This window comes from Erigeron canadensis, chromosome 7 (genome assembly GCF_010389155.1).
Source record: "Erigeron canadensis isolate Cc75 chromosome 7, C_canadensis_v1, whole genome shotgun sequence".
NCBI classification, from domain to species: Eukaryota; Viridiplantae; Streptophyta; class Magnoliopsida; order Asterales; family Asteraceae; genus Erigeron; species Erigeron canadensis.
Genome location: NC_057767.1, coordinates 7,400,894 through 7,419,113, shown reverse-complemented (window position 1 = coordinate 7,419,113; position 18,220 = coordinate 7,400,894). Strand labels below are relative to the sequence as shown.

The 18,220-nt window shown below is 33.2% G+C and overlaps 1 protein-coding gene and 1 long non-coding RNA gene across 3 annotated transcripts; both read right to left on the bottom strand.

Annotated features, from left to right (window-relative positions):
- Nucleotides 1-2,344: 2,344 nt before the first annotated feature.
- Nucleotides 2,345-3,646, bottom strand: LOC122608741. 2 transcript variants are annotated; one of them, XR_006325315.1, is made up of 3 exons: nucleotides 3,554-3,646; nucleotides 3,105-3,469; nucleotides 2,345-3,026 (listed from the first exon to the last, which is right to left on the bottom strand). It is a non-coding gene; the product is annotated as an uncharacterized LOC122608741 (long non-coding RNA). The 2 variants fall into 2 exon arrangements; XR_006325314.1 differs by having other exon boundaries at nucleotides 2,345-2,831.
- A 10,243-nt stretch (nucleotides 3,647-13,889) lies between these two features.
- On the bottom strand, nucleotides 13,890-16,150 carry LOC122608338 (G2/mitotic-specific cyclin C13-1-like). The gene is made up of 6 exons (XM_043781433.1): nucleotides 15,668-16,150; nucleotides 15,122-15,354; nucleotides 14,841-15,027; nucleotides 14,599-14,748; nucleotides 14,385-14,519; nucleotides 13,890-14,275 (listed from the first exon to the last, which is right to left on the bottom strand). Exons 1-6 carry the CDS (start codon nucleotides 16,028-16,030, stop codon nucleotides 14,201-14,203), a joined length of 1,143 nt encoding a protein of 380 aa, XP_043637368.1. The 5' UTR covers nucleotides 16,031-16,150; the 3' UTR covers nucleotides 13,890-14,200.
- Between the last annotated feature and the right edge of the window lie 2,070 nt (nucleotides 16,151-18,220).

Below are 18,220 nucleotides of genomic sequence, written 5' to 3'. Positions count from 1 at the left end.
ACTATCGGGATTAGCTCGGGATTTCCCGGTCCTGGTTCCGACTAGTACAGATCCCGAAAACTATAAAAACTTGGTACTGGTCCAGGTCCCGTTCGGGTTGGTACCACTTTTGGGGACCGGTACCGTTACGGTATCATAACGAGATCGAGATTTGAGATTTTTATCTCATCCCTATTATAGATTGTTTGAGAGATTTTATTTTTAAAAAAAACTAATGAGTGTATGACTATATTTTGACTAGTGGAATCAAAAAAATTTCCCGCCAAAGGTTTGGTTTTTTAAGTATCTTATATGGTAACTGAAAACCTAGAAAGCAAACTCCTAATACTGCCTAATGAATTAAACAAATAATGACATAATGATGTTTACAATACCTTAAATATAAAGTTATGTACACAAATCTTCCATGTGGTTTACCCAAATAGTCATGTTTAATCCCTAAAGATTGATAACGTCACACAAATAGTCATGTGGTTTACCTTGAAGGAATTAATTAACAACTTGGGATATTAAAAATCACTAGTTTTTCTTTCTCCTTCGTTATTGTTAATACTCTCACACTCCTGTGTGGTGGGTATTCTAGTCTTTTCTACTTCTTTTTTTTTTTTTAATTCTTGTACACTCTTGTTATGATCTTAGTTTGTCCCTAACAGAAAGTAGATTTCGACCAATGTATTTCGAAAGCTGTGAATTATTCAGTAATAATGTTCCGAGATTACATTACAACGAAATAAGCGAAAAAGCATAAGCAATGTTTGAACAACTTACCATCTTCTTTAGGTACTGTGCACTTATGTGCATATGATATTTGAATGAGGTGATGGTGATGTTACATGTATATTATACTCACAAAACATTTCAGTCACCCGTTAGTGATTACCCTTGTTTATATGTGAAGCCTGGAAAAGGAGATAATAGACGAGATTGAGAAGTTAGAGTCATCAAAACTTGTATGGTTATTGTCATAGTCGAACAAGTAGTCTTGCATAAAGTGTCAGGTTTTTATTTTCCGTATAATAGGTCAAATTTGTAATAGGTGGTTGTGAACAAAATGTATTTTGAGTAGTTAACACGGGTAACAGGTTTTGATGTTTAACGATAATCTGGAAAATTTATAAGTTTTTTGTAGATTGTTATTTTTGTCACGAGATGTAGCCACCAAAAATTTACAGTTTATTGGTTAGAAACCTAATTAAAGGGAAAAAGAAAATGCAAGAAACTAACAAGTAAACCGTAGTTGAAGCCTGAACAAAATGTGATGTGGCAAAATCCTAGTAGTATAGGGTGTGACATGGACGAATTGTAATCGCCACACAAGCGAGTTACTATTCAAAAAAAATTAGAATATATAGTATTGGTTGGAGACGCAAAGTAAACAAATGTTCAAAAAACTAATAACTAAACACGTAACTGAAAATCCAAACGGGATCAAAATGAGTTATTTAATATTTTTTTGGATCGTCATGTATTGTGTCTCTATATATATAGTTATACACACACAAAATGTACTTGTTTTTTTGGTTTGTTAACATTTTAGTCTGAAAATTGCATTAAAGAAAATGTGTTTGTGGGTCAGTTCGACCCGTTTGTACCTAAACTTAAAAGTTAACTGACACTTCCATGGAGAAGTACCAAGATAGATGATGCATCTCTTCCAAAACAGCTTGTTTTGGGTCACAACAACGTCAGTTTTTGGGTCACTGCAAAGCCTAGTCAGAGGTTCCTTCAAGTCAGGGTGCATTTCTCTTATCTGATCGCCTCCAATTCTATCACGCGCTTCAACTGGTTCAGTTCATGTAGGCATTAAATCCGTGTAGTTATAGGACATACAATCAGCATATGATTATGTACCCCAAGGCGTTCAAACCTCAAAAAGCAATAAATTTTATCGACGTAGTGTTTACTTGTCAGTATAACCAGTCGATTAACTGGATGATATATGATACCACATGGGCACTTTCATTTGTCCTCTGAAAATACAAGTTTAAATGGTTAACTGGGTCGAGTAAGTAATCCGTCAAAGGTTTAGTGTTAAGTCATATGTACGACTTCCTAAATTATTTGGGCTAATTAAGATCTGAGATAAAGAAAACCAATAGAATGATCATTCAACTTTCTTACTTTTTTCCATTGCATACTTGGACAACAGACAGAAGCTGGGAACCAGAACTCCTAAACAATATTTTCCTTTAATTAGTAAAGGTAATATATATAAAAGTAGTCGATAAATCCTTTTTCCAACCACACTACATAGCTGGTCGTTTCAGCTGGGACATGTACACGACAAGAGGAACAATTTCAAGGACCGTTAAATGATATCGTATGTCTAGTAACTGGTAAAATGGAATAAAAGGTCACATAATCTGTTGTACATTTATTCTGTTACATATTTGAACAAAAAGAATTGAATCGTCAAACACATGTTTATACTATTACAATCAAATCAAGTAACATCAGGTTCAGGTTCAGGTTCGTCCAACTTTACTCAGCTAAGATAAGTGGTTGCTCAAGGTAAACAAAATAGGAACAATTTGACAACGCTTACTTTCTTATCAGCTCTTTAATTACTAGCTTGCTCCACCATTCTTTGATTATCAATTGTTAATTAAGAACCCCTTCCAAGTCTTCTGCTTCCTCTTCTGTTTTCTTCAGAACTTCTTGAATCGACTGCATTTTTGCTTCATTAGCTTCACCAGTCATGTGTTTCATCACCGACAGCGCTCCTCCTTCATTTGGTTCATCTGTATCTCCAGACGCTGCTGCTGCTGCGTCTCATCAAGTTTTCCCAAAGCTCGATGATTTGGCTGTGAAGCTTTTATTTCTTTTTGTTTCTGGCATATATGTTTACTAATTTAGGTAAAACTTGATGTAAAAGTAATCCAAAAAACATCACTTCGAAGATTGCTTATCCAAACACACACAATGATGTAAGCTGCTCATTAGCCTTCTCTTGCATCCTTTTCATATTCACTCAAGGTAAAATTAGAATTAAGATGCCGACCATTATATATGCAGATAACTGGTACCTTTAAGAAACACTACATATATTAAAATTCTTAGTCATCACTTCTTTCTGTTTAAGAACAGTCACTTGTCTTACTTACCTGATTTTGAATTTCTTCAGTTCTTTTACTCTTTTCTTCCAACATAGTTTTCAACCTGTGCACAATTTTTTGGTCTTGTCTTTCTTCTTCTCTTTAAATAGCTGAAATGGGACACAAACCACCGATCTTTCTCAGATAATCACCAAGACGTGCAGAAGACTTGTAACCATCCTCTCCATACAAGTTATCATCCGTGGGCCATTTGTGATACCAGTCTTCTCTCCCTTGTCTGTAACCTCAAAAGCCTTCACAAAAATCGTAGCATGACCAAAGCCCTCCAAATTTCTAGTGAATTCAGTGACAGCAAGCATATGACAACGGAAGTCCTACCAACACTGTGGGAGGCACGACTCATCACCCGTATCCTATTACACATTGGAGACAATGTTACTGTCCTGTATAGACGTAGTATGCAGGTTAAGTTACAAAGGGGAAGCAGAAAACCAAACCCCGGCTTCTCCATTAAGTAGTGCAAGTAGTGGTTTTTGCGAGCTTGTCTTTCGTCTCGTCAAAGCACATGATCATAGCATCGGCAGTATGTTCTCAACAACAGAGTGGTGATAAAAGGTCAGCATTTACTTCCATATGTTGTGACACAATTCATAATATGATGGAAACTGTTTTCACGAATAAGGAAATTTTTTCGACAAGTCTTTTAATAGGGGGTACGCAAATTGAGAATATACATTTACTTCTTGCCTAAACGTTTACACCAGATACGACACACATATATAGCAAATCATGACATAAATGTACATCGGCCAGTATTAAGCCTGCAACAACAGATGTACCTTTGCTCGTGGATATGACACTTCTTTGTCAAATTCTTACACCAGAAATTGCTATCCTTGCGGGACACTACCTTCCTGCTACTGCCACTTCTGCAAGTGAAGTTATACCAGCTGTTCCTCATTCGGATGTACACAATCTCTACGTTACATCTAAATGTAACACTCGGCATGAATTTTAGAACAGCAACTCAGGTAAAGAATGGACGGACGCGGATCAAAACAGATGACTTTCATTGCAACCAAGGTACTTACAGCATTCTCTTTCACACGCCCCCACTCCAAAAAAGTCAGCAAGTGTTCCGGGTCTCACCTCTGTTTGTAGCATTGGCATGGCTCCACGCTAACACCAAAGCCACTATAGACCACAGGCACAACAATTAGTACGAAAGCAAGTGCATTGTATTACATGGGTTCAAGCATAATTACCTCAGTTGGTCTTTGAAATCCTTGAGTGCAGGAATTTTTCACTATTGAAAATGAGTGTGGAAGAGGAGCTTGACAGCTGGCCTGAAACGGGGACAAACAGATACAGGATCAACAGCCTACACAACATATAGTGGACATAATTTAAGGGAAGTTGTCCATACTTATATAGTACTTCGCAATCATTTACGTAAGGATGATGTTGTACCCATCCAAACTGCCACCCATACGTTCCAGCAGGTCATCACCCAACTTCCCCTAATGTGACTCTAACTTGGCGGCCCCTGTGTATGAGCACAATTCAGCCATGTATCTACTATATGGGAATGTATACTGTTTACTCAAAGACCAACCAAATACAAACCTGACCAGGCTGAATTCAAGGGTCCAGTAACCCTTGCTATTCTGTTTGACTGTCCCACAGTGGTCACACGCCCAACAACATTCACGTTAAACAAACAGCTTAGCCTTACAATCAAACTCTACTAAACACGATATGGACAGAAGTAAGGGAAGCAGACTTACCAAATAGATACTTCTTCAACCAGTCCAAACGGAAAGTGGACATACCCATCCACAGAGGATGTCACTTATAGCTGACAACGGTAATCCCCTAGTAGCTCCACAGTGTACACACCATCCCTAACAACCTTGTAATCATCCTTGCTTTTTATGAAATGTAAAGCCCTTGAGCGAATACACATTTCGTTATCCTAGTCAATTAATAAAACAATGGGCAATGTTGCTCCTCGCCGTACAATGCATGACGTTGCCCTGTAAGCACAACAGCATTCATATATTCAACTACTATGACACATGCAAATCAACAACCATCATAATGGGCATAGGAATGGCATATATAGCTTTAAAGCGGTTTACATGCACAAAATAACATAAGACATATTAGCATAACCGGCTCATGATAACACAAAAAAGGGGATTTATATAACACATTGTTATGTTAGAGAGAATAATGAGGGGGAATGGGGAACCAAGTGACGTTTTAATGTTAAAATTGAATGTAAGGACTTCAGATACATATATTTTTCGTAAAAATAATGCATTAAAACTCTTTGTTTCACTAATAACAGTGTGAAGGCCTCAAGCATCTCCTCACTTTTTTTGTTGGATCGCCAGCGTGACCCTTAAGAATGAATTAAATCATGGAATGTTTTTTTTTTTTAATTCGTGCTAAGGAACTAAATTGAAACCCAATTCACTAAACCAAAGTATATAAACATTTATTAGCATCAATTTGATAAGTTGCTGCTTTTGATAACTCTAAGTATTTATATTTGTGGTTTGAATAACTTTGTTGAATATATGTATAATGTTCAGTTTATATACAAAAGTAATTGCTTATGATAACTATTCATTTTAGATACAAAATGGCTTTTCACCTTCCTACATTATAAAGAGACAGGATGTTACCTTTGAAGCAGAGAGGATGAAATCCGTGCTCAGATTTCGACCATTGATGTTACTAAGATCCCATTCACGACACACCATAACATAACGACATGACCGTTATAGGGCAGGAAAAACCTTCTCTACGCTCATCCAAGAACATTACATTGTCGTTCGTACCATCACCCTGTAACCCGTCCACAACCTTAGACATCTTCTACTCCAATTGATCCGCAGATTATGTAAATAATGACATCCCAACACGAGCCCCAACTATATATAGGTTTGCTTTCGTACTGAACTTGTCATTGAATAATATAGTGGTAACATACTTGCTTTCATACTGGACTTTAACATTTAATATAATCAATAACAGAAAGCATAAACCACCTACACAAAAACTCATCACTATTCATTCAGACATTTTCAGAAACACGTAATGTGCACCAATAAATCTCAGACTTACTAACAGAAGGCCAATACTAACTGGATAAACAAACAACCCCTAATTAAATAATTGGGATTAATTGACATAATTTCCCCCCATCATCAAATCTGTGCCTACAGTTCTACAAGTCATGAATGGTTAGATACATCAAATTTCTCTAGCGAGATTAATTCATACATTTCAAAAAAGAAAAGATTGACAGCAGTTTGTTACATACAAATGCAAGTTTTGAAATAAGCTACATATATACTAGCTAAGTAGCTAGTGTACTTAAGAGCATTTCACCCTACTTGAAAGTAACAAAAGTTTCTGGTGACAATACGATCAAACTTGCTAAAAGGTTAACTAGAGTTGCTAGTCGCTCCTGTTAAAATATACAAGTTCAACATGTTCTTGTACTATGTTTGGCTTATTTTTGTAGTTTTGGAGAGTTTAAGGACTGAAGATGGAATTTCTCAAAGTTTAAGAACCTTTGATTATATACACACCCGTGTTCGAATTAAAAGTTTAACAACTTTTGATTAGAGTATTGACTTGCGACATTCTTATGAGATCCAAGTGATGAAAATTCGTTTTTCGTTTGTTAAACTTAACATCAAATGATAATATCAAATCAGTAGTAAAAAACCAGCAAATAACAAATTGAGTTGATTTTTAAGAAAAAATGATGTAAAATGAACGTTTTAAATTAGGGAAAAGTGAGTATGAAGCTGTTATGTACTCAATTTGGGTGAAAAACCCCTCACATATTTTATCCAAATATTTTAATTACCCACAACCATATTTTACTAATAATAAGCAATTTATTAAAAAGCTAGCATCTTGAATCTAGTCCTAAAAACTTTCCCGAGTAATTTTTTTATTTTTCAATCAATAATAAATCAATAACTATTATCATTATTATTTATTATTATATATAACTATCTTTCAACCTTATTAACTCACGAATTGCCAAAAAAAAAAAAGCTTAAATTTTATAATAACTTTTATTAAATTTAAATAAAAATAACTAAATTAAATTACAAAGATAAAATTGAAATTAAGATAGGAAAAGAGGTGCATAATTCATGAAGATAACGGTAGACTCAATAATTCATCTCAGTATTATTATACTACGACCCTACGTCCTACGAGTACTATTTTTACTACTCAGTATTAATTTTAATTTAACGGGAAACGTGAGTAGAAATGTACAATATACATGACTAAGCCCATGAATTTTGACTAGTCAAAATTTATCAAAACATTATGAAAAGTAAAAACTGATATATGTTTTTGGTATTGGGAATGAATGACTTATCATGAGAACTTAAAGAAAAAATGTAAGAATTATTTTCACGCATGGTGTACCTTTCTTTAATTTTTAACGGCAATTTTATTATACTACGAGCATTATTTTTACTACTCAGTAAGTCAGTATTATTTTTCATTATTTTATTAAACGTGAGATAAAACATTATAAATTTAGTTTTTATATATATATATGTTTTAAATTATAAATTTTGCTTTTAAGAAATAAGATTCCACTAGCAAATGTATTTAATGTTGTACATATAAGTTTGTACAAATAGCAGATTTCACTTAATTGATTGTTGATTTTAAGATTGTAAAGTTGTAGGAGATATTGGAAACTTAAGGCAGTTTTCGGAGGGGGATCGCACTTATCTCAATAAAGTCTATGATTGGTTTGAAGAGCGTCTCGAGATTCAGGCGATTGCGGATGATATAACTAGTAAATATGTTCCTCCTCATGTAAACATATTTTATTGTCTAGGGGGAATTACGCTTACCTGTTTTTTAGTACAAGTGGCTACAGGATTTGCTATGACCTTTTACTATCGTCCGACCGTTACTGATGCTTTTGCTTCTGTTCAATACATAATGACTGAAGCTAATTTTGGTTGGTTAATCCGATCAGTTCATCGATGGTCGGCAAGTATGATGGTCCTAATAATGATCCTACATGTATTTCGTGTATATCTCACCGGTGGATTTAAAAAACCTCGCTTTAATTGTAGAAAATATTTTTTGATTTTAAATTTTTTAGAAAATGAAAGAAGTTTTTTATCTTTTGAAAATAAAATGAAAATTTTGAAAACACGTTCAAAACTAGAAAATGGAAAATAATTTGAGGTTTTTAAAACTTAGAAAATGGAAATGGAAAAGTGGAAAACAATAAAAAAAGTGTTCTAGTTTTCCATGGAAAAGTAGAAAATAGTGTTTTTGGTTTTCATAGAAAACATTTTTAAAAAACTATGATTTGAACGCGTTTTTTGTTTTCCATGTTTTTTTGGAAAACAAAAATATAAAACAAGGGGTGTTTATACCAACTAAACGCACCCTTAAGATTTATGAAGGCAGATTTAAGTTCAAAAAAATAAGTTAGGAAGCTGATTGTGATAAATTGTTCACATGTCAACAGAATGACACAGAAATTAAGACGCTAACTATGAAACGGTATACAAAGAGGTGGTAATAAGACACGAGGAGGCCGAGGAAAATTTACGAGAGATAACAAGAATGAAGATAATTATGATAGAAGGAAGAAAAGCCATGGAGATCAAATATATCCTAGAAGAGATATTAGAAAAATAAAGTGTTCCCATAACTTTGGACACTGTCATCGGATGTATTTCAAAGACCAACTTACTAAAGTTAAGCAAGAAATAGGAAGAAAGCTAAAGTTCAAAGACCAAGACTTGCTACAACTTACTCAAGATAAAGATGATGGAACTTGAAGATATTGAAGGCATCTAGTAATAAATTAAGTTAGTATTGGATACTACATAATCAATCCATGTCACTTAAAATTAGAGATGGCAAACAAATCCGTATCTGATGGGGAAATCCGAAACCCGATATTTTTTTGGGCCTGGTTCGGGTCCGGGTCTACGGGTTTAGGGCCGGGTATGGGGATGGTTTTAATTTTTTTTCCCGGGTTCGGGTCCGGTTCTGGTTTTTAATAAAAAACCGCATACCCGACCCGTATACCTGAAACTCACCCCGAACCCGTATACCCATAATAATAATAATAATAACTTAATCATAATCTGAGAGCCTGAGAGGGTTAAGTTTCTTATTGTACATAATTAACTAATTAACTAATGATAGCAGCAAGTTTAAGTGTAACTACCCAGATGAGTATGCAAAAATATTAATGTTGTAGTGGAGTTAACAGTATCTATTAAGTCATTGAATTAGTTTATGGTTAATCGTTATTTACATGTGTGTTAAATACAAATTTGCTGCCTTTTTTATATTTGTTTAAATAATAAAAAATAATAATATCGGATCCCCGATTACTCGTGGGGACCGTTACCCGGCAGTTAGTAAATAAACGGGTACCCGTCGGGTCCGGGTTCGGGTTTGGTACGGGAAAATTTAATCGGGTCCGGGATTAGTTAAATCTGGCTCATACCCGACCCGTTGTCATCTCTATTTAAAATTGACTATGTAAATTAGATCGTTCCAAGCAACTAGATCGAAGTGACAAATTTTTTTGGATGAAGTATCATATAAAGAATGTAAAAAAGCTTTATTAGGTGTGTTGAAATTTTTCTAATTGCTTGGAAAGTAGTTTAACTTAGACATTTTTATTTTTGTGAGGTTCCAACCAAAAAAGACATCTATTATGGGGAATGAAAACGGAGAAAATCACTTTTATAGGATTACGACCTGTTTTTGCTGATTACGACCTGTTTTTGCTGATGTGCCCTCCAATTAGCCGGTTGTACCCTTTGATTTTTGGACATCATCTGCCACATCCTTTGCCATATGTATTTGTATACTGGTGTGGATTTTAAAATTCTTTTTATCCAGATTTTCTATCTCTTTCTTCTATCTCTCTTTCTTTCTCTGTTATTTCCAACCCCAAAAACATTAACCCTAGTCATATTAATCTCACTCATCATCCATACTCTATATTAAATAATATCTATAAATCCCATCGGAGGCTGGATACATCGCTGAGGAAATCAAAATCTAACCGGAAAAGAGTTGAAACGAGTGGATATATACGTATTGGAAAAGGATCATAGAATACGAGTGGCGGTCATGATGAAAAATTGATATTGAATAGAGTTGAAACGCGTTCAACCTTTCTTGGTCCTACCCGTTCATCAATTAGCAACAACAACAACATCAATTATCATAATCTTTTAAAGTTAGATATGGATATATACGTATCGTCATACTCTGTGTAATATAAATAAATATATAGAAACATAAATCTGTTAAATAATGAAGTGTGTATATTGGGTTTTCTTATGTGAGGGTTCATATGAGATGTGATTTGTGTCAGGAATTTTTAGAGGTGATTAGAATGATTGATTTTTGTATGTAAGAATTCATATGAGAGGTTTTCAATCATTTTAAACAATTAGGAAAATGCTAAATACAACTCTAAGAGTTGTATTTAACGTATATAAAAAAACTTGTACCTTCCATATTAAAAGTCTGTCCCCTGATTTTCATAGTAAATGTACAAACAATTTATGCACCTTAAACACAGCCTTTAGGGCTGTATTTAGCAAGCCCCATATAATAAATGGGTTTAAAATTTTAAAAAAATGACTAGTAAAAACATTTTTAAATGACTAGCTGTATGGAGCCTCACAAAAGGCCATTTACATTCCTCATAATAGAATTTTTATTTGTTTGAGGCTCATAATAACAAAAGTATTTAAATTGGAGTACTTTCCAAACAATAAACCCTTTTCCTTTTAGGAATGAAGATATATAATGTAAGAAACCTCCCACAACCAAGTAAAAAAAGTATTGCAATGTTGGTTCACTACCAGGTATTCCCCTTTTATGTGAACCTACCACAACCTAGTTGTTGCAATTAATAAAGTATTGCAAGATGAATTGTAGACAATATGACTTATTGATCATCTCAATGTTATTTCACCCACCATCTATTTCCCTTTCATGTGAAACTCATGTTGTTTACCCTGGCCTCATAGTATTTTCATGAAGCCTTGCCCATGTTTTCCTTCCCATGCTTTATTGAAAAATTCTAATCTCCTTTTTTATCTTATAATTTCCTATAAGAACTATTTCTGATACTACGGTTTCTTAAAAAAAAAATTCATTTTAGACCTCTTTTATATATTAATGCGCTTGGCGTTTGTTACCGAGATACGAAGCCTTAATTTTTCCATTATGCATCTAAATTCCTTTCCAACATCAAGGACGACGACAACACCTATACACGAACAATGCCTGGAGTATATCAGTATATAAGTATAATAGTTGATGTAGATATAAATAAACTTGATCTGAGCATATATTTAGGCCTCTCCTTATAAGGAACCACGTCTAACTCACGTCTAACACTATTCATCAGTTTCTCTCTCCTCTAGACACCCCAAGACACACCCCTAATTATAACCCCCACTTATAACTCACTTCTAACACTATTCATCCATTATTATATTATTTCATTTTTATTTTTCACAAAACTAAACAAACACATTTTATCAGGGTCGGGTCTCCTCATCACCCAACATCTCGACAAACAAAGATCTTCTTCTTGAGTCCACACAATTCTACACACTCTGAATGGTTTATGAAAAATGGGATATGAAATGGCTTATTGAAGATGAAAGAAGTAGAAAGAAATAAGTTGTGATATGAAATAGTAGTGTGAAATTAAGAATAAATAAGGGTTTAGAAAAAAAAAAATTTTATTCAAACTAGCCGTTTGAATTCAAAATATAGGATTAAAAAATTATTTTTTTATTTGGGCCCCACGATTCTCTCCTCCATCGCGTCTGAATTCGAACGCAGGTACACCGGACGCGGCTAGACGCCGCCGGTGCTACTAGCGTCATGTCCGTTTTGGCGTCCGACGCCTGGCAGACGCACTGCTGACGTTCTATGAGGATGGGCCTTAGAATTTTATGACGTGTACGAACATTGGATATTATGTTTGACATAGGTTTGTTGATAGCTTCAATATACAATGTCATTCTATATTGGAATTATTCGACATACTTACCAGTCAGGCAGTTACCACTTGGGGGTGTTTGGTAGGATGAAATCATAAAAAATGGAAATATAATAGAAAATGAAAATAATAGGAAAGAGAATGAGTATATGGATGGAAAATATATTCAGTTGTTTGGTAGTAACAGAGAATGAACATAAGAAAAATACAAAAAAAGAAACAAAATTTATTTTTAAAAAAAATATCAAAAAAAATTATACATAACTTAATAATTTTATACTTTAAGAAATATATATCAATAAGACATAAACTCCATCAACAAAAAAAATAAAAAAAAATGAAAAAACCATTTCCATTCTCACCATTTTATCCAATTTATAGAGAATGGAGAGAATGAAAACCATTCTCACTTCTCTCTTTTCCTTTCCAGTGCAACCAAACCAGAGAAGTAATTCTCATTCCTTTTCACCCTTTTCATTTCATTCTACCAAACACCCTTTTAGGTTTGGTTCGTTTGGACTTCGGACCCGCTAACAATGTTACTTGCATGAATGTCTTACACTTTTGGTCGCTTTTTTTAATGATAATAATTTATGAGTTTATCGAAGTAGCATTATTATATATGAGAATACTCAATTCCTCGTATCATATTATTCTACTTTGGTGTTATAAAAGGCTTGAGTCTACATGGGCTAGTATCTTTTGAAAACGAATTATTAGGTAAAATCAAAATGTTAGGGTACGTTTAGTTGTGAAAAACTAGAGTTTTTTCTAGAAAAAATTTGAAGGAAAGCATGTTCAAATGTGATTTTCCTAATATAGTTTTCATGGAAAACAGAAAATCTTGTTTTCCAACATATTAGAATACTTGTTTTTATAGTTTTCCAAATATTTTCAACTTTAGATATGGAAAACTCATGTGTTTTCCAAATTTACAATTAAACGCGTTTCAAAATTTTCAATGGTTTTCTAGAGATCAAAAACCCTTCTCATGTTCTTGATAAGTGCAAACGGAAAACTAGAATATGTTTTTCGTAACTAAACGCACCCTTAGTTTTCTAAAAACTGCTTAAAATAAGCAATTAATGTTTTTTCTTTTGTTTGTTATGCAATAGAGAGATAATAGGAGTAACTAGTTTGAAATAAACGAGCATGGTACCCGCGCAATGCGGCGGCGATGACATTAGTTGTGATGTGGTGACGTCGACGTCAAATGATGTTGGTAATTGATATAAAGATATTTGATTTTTAGAGGTAGTGAATATCTTTTAAAAAATTATAGAACGGTTGTGTAAGTTAATTAATTAAGGGTAAAATGATAATTTTACATAAACAAAAATTGTAAACTTTTCAACATACGGGTATAATTTTTTTATAGTAATATAGAAGTATAGATAGATATATCATAAAAAGTCTATAGATATTTATGAGATTTTAAAGACAAAATTGTTTAAAATTAAGAAAGAGGCTTTCTCTTTACTAGTTACTATAGATAAAGAGGTTATAAATCAATTTGATACCTATAAAGAGGTAAAACATATTCAAGTATAGTGGTTTATGATGATACCTAGAAGGAGTAACTAGCCCATTGCCACTTTCTAAACTGGCTAACCATTAGCATAGGCATTTGAAATTCAAATGGGAAAACAAATGAAACAAGAATGCTCGTAAGCAGTTTAGATTATCTGTATATCATTTACGAGTATAATGCAAAGCACTAAATTTGGATCAATCTTTGAGCTTTTTTTTCTTCTTATTTTCAGTTGCTATTACTAATAACCAGGCTTTCTAACAAGTAACAACATTCATCTATATTTTTTCATCTAAACTAATAAATCTCTATCAAAATGCAAAACTTGATATGTAGAACAATTACAATCTCAATCTTAGCTTGCACTAAGTTAGTAGGGCCAAGACCATTCAAAGCATTCTAAGAGGCATCATACAAATCAAACCCGTGCCTCGTTTGTTAAGCTTTGTGATATATTCATCTTGCTTCAAACACTTCTATAATCGAATGTGAATCTTTATCAATTTGGTGTAGTCAATGAAAATACCGGTTATTCTTGAGCAAAAGCTATCGCATCTTGACATTGTCAAAGAAAGAAGTTGGAATAGCCATTGGAGAAGACACTTCAGACACACATTTGAACTGTCGTAAAGAAATATCACCATTTCATCAGTATTTATATCTATGGTAACAAGTAGTAACAACTAACAAAAGTTAAGTAATAACTAGTATAGATCAATGTTGTACAAACCTTAACTTGCTTGTATTTTTCTCTAATTGCTACTAAATGTCCAGCTCTTTTGCTTGATTGCAGATCATGTAAAACTTCAACACATTCTTTTAGATCAGACGCCTTATATTCCGAGAGCTTTTCCAAAGCTAAACTCTGTAAAATAGGTTGTTGTAAGAATATAAGAATCACTGCTTATATATTTAGATGGAAATCAAAATTTTCTGATTCTTACCCATGGATTTGAGTTTGGTTTGAGCATAAACCTTGCGAGAAATATAACCGATGCAGCCACCATTGAAGGCAAAAACTTGATGCAACCGTATTCTAACAAGCTTAATTCGGCTAAATAATAACACAAGAATTCAAACTGCAAATCTGGCGTCTGCAAAAATCAGAATAGACACATCAATGATCAATTACATAACTAATAACAGCCCATAAATCAAGCTGAAAACATAACGGGCTAAAACTTACATTGTATTCTTCTTGAGCAATCCTAATATATCTACCAAGAAACGTTTTAACCGTGGGATTTCCCACTTCGAATTTGAGTGATTTCAACACCTCAGCTTCCATCTTCACTACTTCTTGATTCGTATAAGTATAATCAGTAATGTAACAGAAATCTTCGGTACATGGGGGACTAATCTCCTCATACTTTCTGACAAACACAAAACACATAGTACAAATTAGAGACAAATAATGACACAAACCACATAACAAGAACTTATAAACGAAACACTAAAAAGACTTACGATGCAATGAGCATTGAAGACACTCCAAGAAGCTGAAGCCTCTGTCTGTTAAGTACATTTACTGATAAAAACCGATCGATGTAGGAAATTGTGAGATATAAAGTCTCTGGAAGAAGTTTGTATTCCTCTGCAACTTCAACCAACCAATCTACTAATACTCCCCTCATATTTGCAGTAACATCTTTTTGCACTTTCTCAATGTAATCTTCCTTAGGCCTTCTCTTTACTTCCATCTACATTATATATATAAATCTCAAAAATTCAATAAATTCGCAAATAAACAACACCATATTCCAAAAGGGGCAAATATTTGTAAATATATCCAACTTTAAAACATTGTAATTGTATGTATCTAATGATAATTTTTGCTAATGTAACATTCATATAAGTTATCAAAATTTTCAAATATAGCACCACATACATACCAGATTCCAAATATATTTAATAACCTTAGCAATTACTAAAAAAATAGGCCTAAACATTTATAAACTCTTAAATTAAACAAGAAATTAATGAAACAAATACTAAAAAATAAAAATACAATACCTCCATTTTACGAAGATAATCATAAATATCAGAAACATAAGTTTCACACATCTGTGGATCACTAAATGAATCCCCATTTGCTTCAATAAAACAATCCTTCTTCTTCTCCTTATCGACGAATTCTTCGTCGTCTCCAGATGCTTTCAATCCATCATTTTTTGCTTCCAAGTGTAAAACTTTTTTATTGGGTATGCGTTTTTTCGAATTTTCAAGATACCCCAGATTGTAATTCGATAAATCGGCCAACGCCATTCGGGTTTTCTTGTTCGGGAGTTGTTCGGATTGAGATAACATTGCTCTTTTCTTAGCCAACCGGGTGACCCGAACACCGACAGTAGTGTTGTTCTCCTGGTATTCTGCCATTGATAATTATTTAATGAAATTGTTGGGTGTGAGTAGCAGGAAACCAGGAGAGGGAAAACCGGAGAGATTGTTGATGAATGAAGTCTGGATCTGTGTAATATAATGAAAGAATGAAAACAGATGCCGCCATTTTTAAAATCTTTTTTTTTTTTTTCAAAATGGTTTTTGGGAATGGAGGGATGAAATGAGTGAAAAACTGAAAATATATTTTGAGATGAAAATATTTTGGATTAGTGAGAGAGTGGCGGCTAAAAAGATTTGGTTTATTTAAATTTCAAACCACCACGCGCCTTGGTTGAACATATTTTGATTTTTCTACTCTTGGGCATCATGTTTTGTAACTTTTATGTTTGATCCCTATACTTTCATTTATATATGGGAAAAATCAAAGATGTAAGTTTATATGTTTCTCGTGTAGCTGGATAATGCGACGGACACACCACTCATCAGTCATTATTTCGTAAATGATTTGTATACGTGACTAATGGGAAAACAATCCTCTATTCAAAACATGAGAGCTTAAATCGATAGCTATGAAATGAATAATACGCTTAAAACTTTAAAAGTATGAATAATTACATTAAAAACGGTCAATTAGAAATAATGAGGTTTGAAAGATGAATCATGGTGAAATTATAACACCTCAAAGTATTTAAGGTAAAAAATTAACCCATTTTTATAGTTTTAACATTAAATTAATTTCCTAGTATTTTACTTTTAGATATAGGGTTAATTTAGTTGGAACAAAAGCGGATAGCGGGTAAAATACCCACAAAAAGTGGGACGGGTCGTGGCATCTCCAAAGAGTGCCAGCCATCCATATGACTTATGAGTCACTTCCCACTTCTCTTCTTCTCTACCTTTTCATGCATTCCTTCCCATTTCTTTCAAAATCAAAGCTCAATTCCTTCGATTCAAGATAGAAACTATAATAATAACCATCACCAATAATCCTTATCAAGCAAATTGAAGAGTTAGGGTTTGTGGGCTTTATGGTGGTGGCCGAAAATCCTAAGGAAATTGGGGGAAAAGAATTTGTAACTTAAAGTCTTTAATTAGTTCTTGGAAGATTGAGATATTGATTCCTTAACCTAGTTTTATCTCCCTTTTCTCTTGAAGTTAGGGTTCTTGAAGATTTTCAATTTGGGGGTTTTGCTAGAAATTTATTATGGATGAATTTTTCCCAATTCCTTAGTTAACCTAGTTGTCATTGAGTTATATGATGTGTTTGATATGAAATTGATAAGTTCATGTGATAATTTGAGTTTATGAGAAAAGATGAGTTTTTCTAGTTATTGAAATAATGATGAAAATGGTAGGTTGAACTACCTTTTGTGATTGTTGGAAATGAAAGTAACTCAATGACAAATGGGTTGGGTTGAGTTTAGAAAGGCTAGTGATTTAGTATGACTAGGTTGAGCTAGTCAAGTTGTGAATGTAAGCTTATACATTTTATGATATGATCATAGGTTGAAGCTTGTTGTGCATAATCGTTTAGCTTTATTTTCCAAGTTGCGGAGGAGGTGAGTATATTTGCATACTTTCATGTATATGTTGGATCAATTGACCACATCATGTTGAAGCCTTTTGTCCATGGTGGTTTTGACCATTTCATGTTGAAGTTTGTAAATCCATGTGTGATATTGATGAGGCATGAGCCCATGTGGGACATTGTGATTATTAGGGTGAGCAAAAACCGAACCGGAAAACCAAAAAGCGAAAAAAACCGACAAAATCAAACCAAAAAAACCAAAAACCGAACGAAATCCATTTGTTTGGTTTTCGTTTTCTAAAAACCGAACGGATCAGTTCGGTTTTCGGTTTCATATGCCAAAAAACCAATCAAAAACGAACCGAACCGAACTAAATATATTTTAATTTATTTTATTTTTATATCATATTATATTTATATCTATTACTTATAATTTATAAATATGTTAATAATTTTATCTTTTTATCTTTTTATTGTACAAATCTATACAAATTGTATATTTTTAATAAAAACAATTCGTTTTATAAAAGTTATACAAATTTTAACACCTAAAAAATATAATTACTTAATAAAAAGCTTCTCTGTATTTGAATTTTTATATCATATTTTTTTCTTAACAATTGAAAGTTAAATTTATAACATAATATTTAAAAATAACTTAAAAAACAAAATTTATTAAAAAAACCGAAAAAAACCAA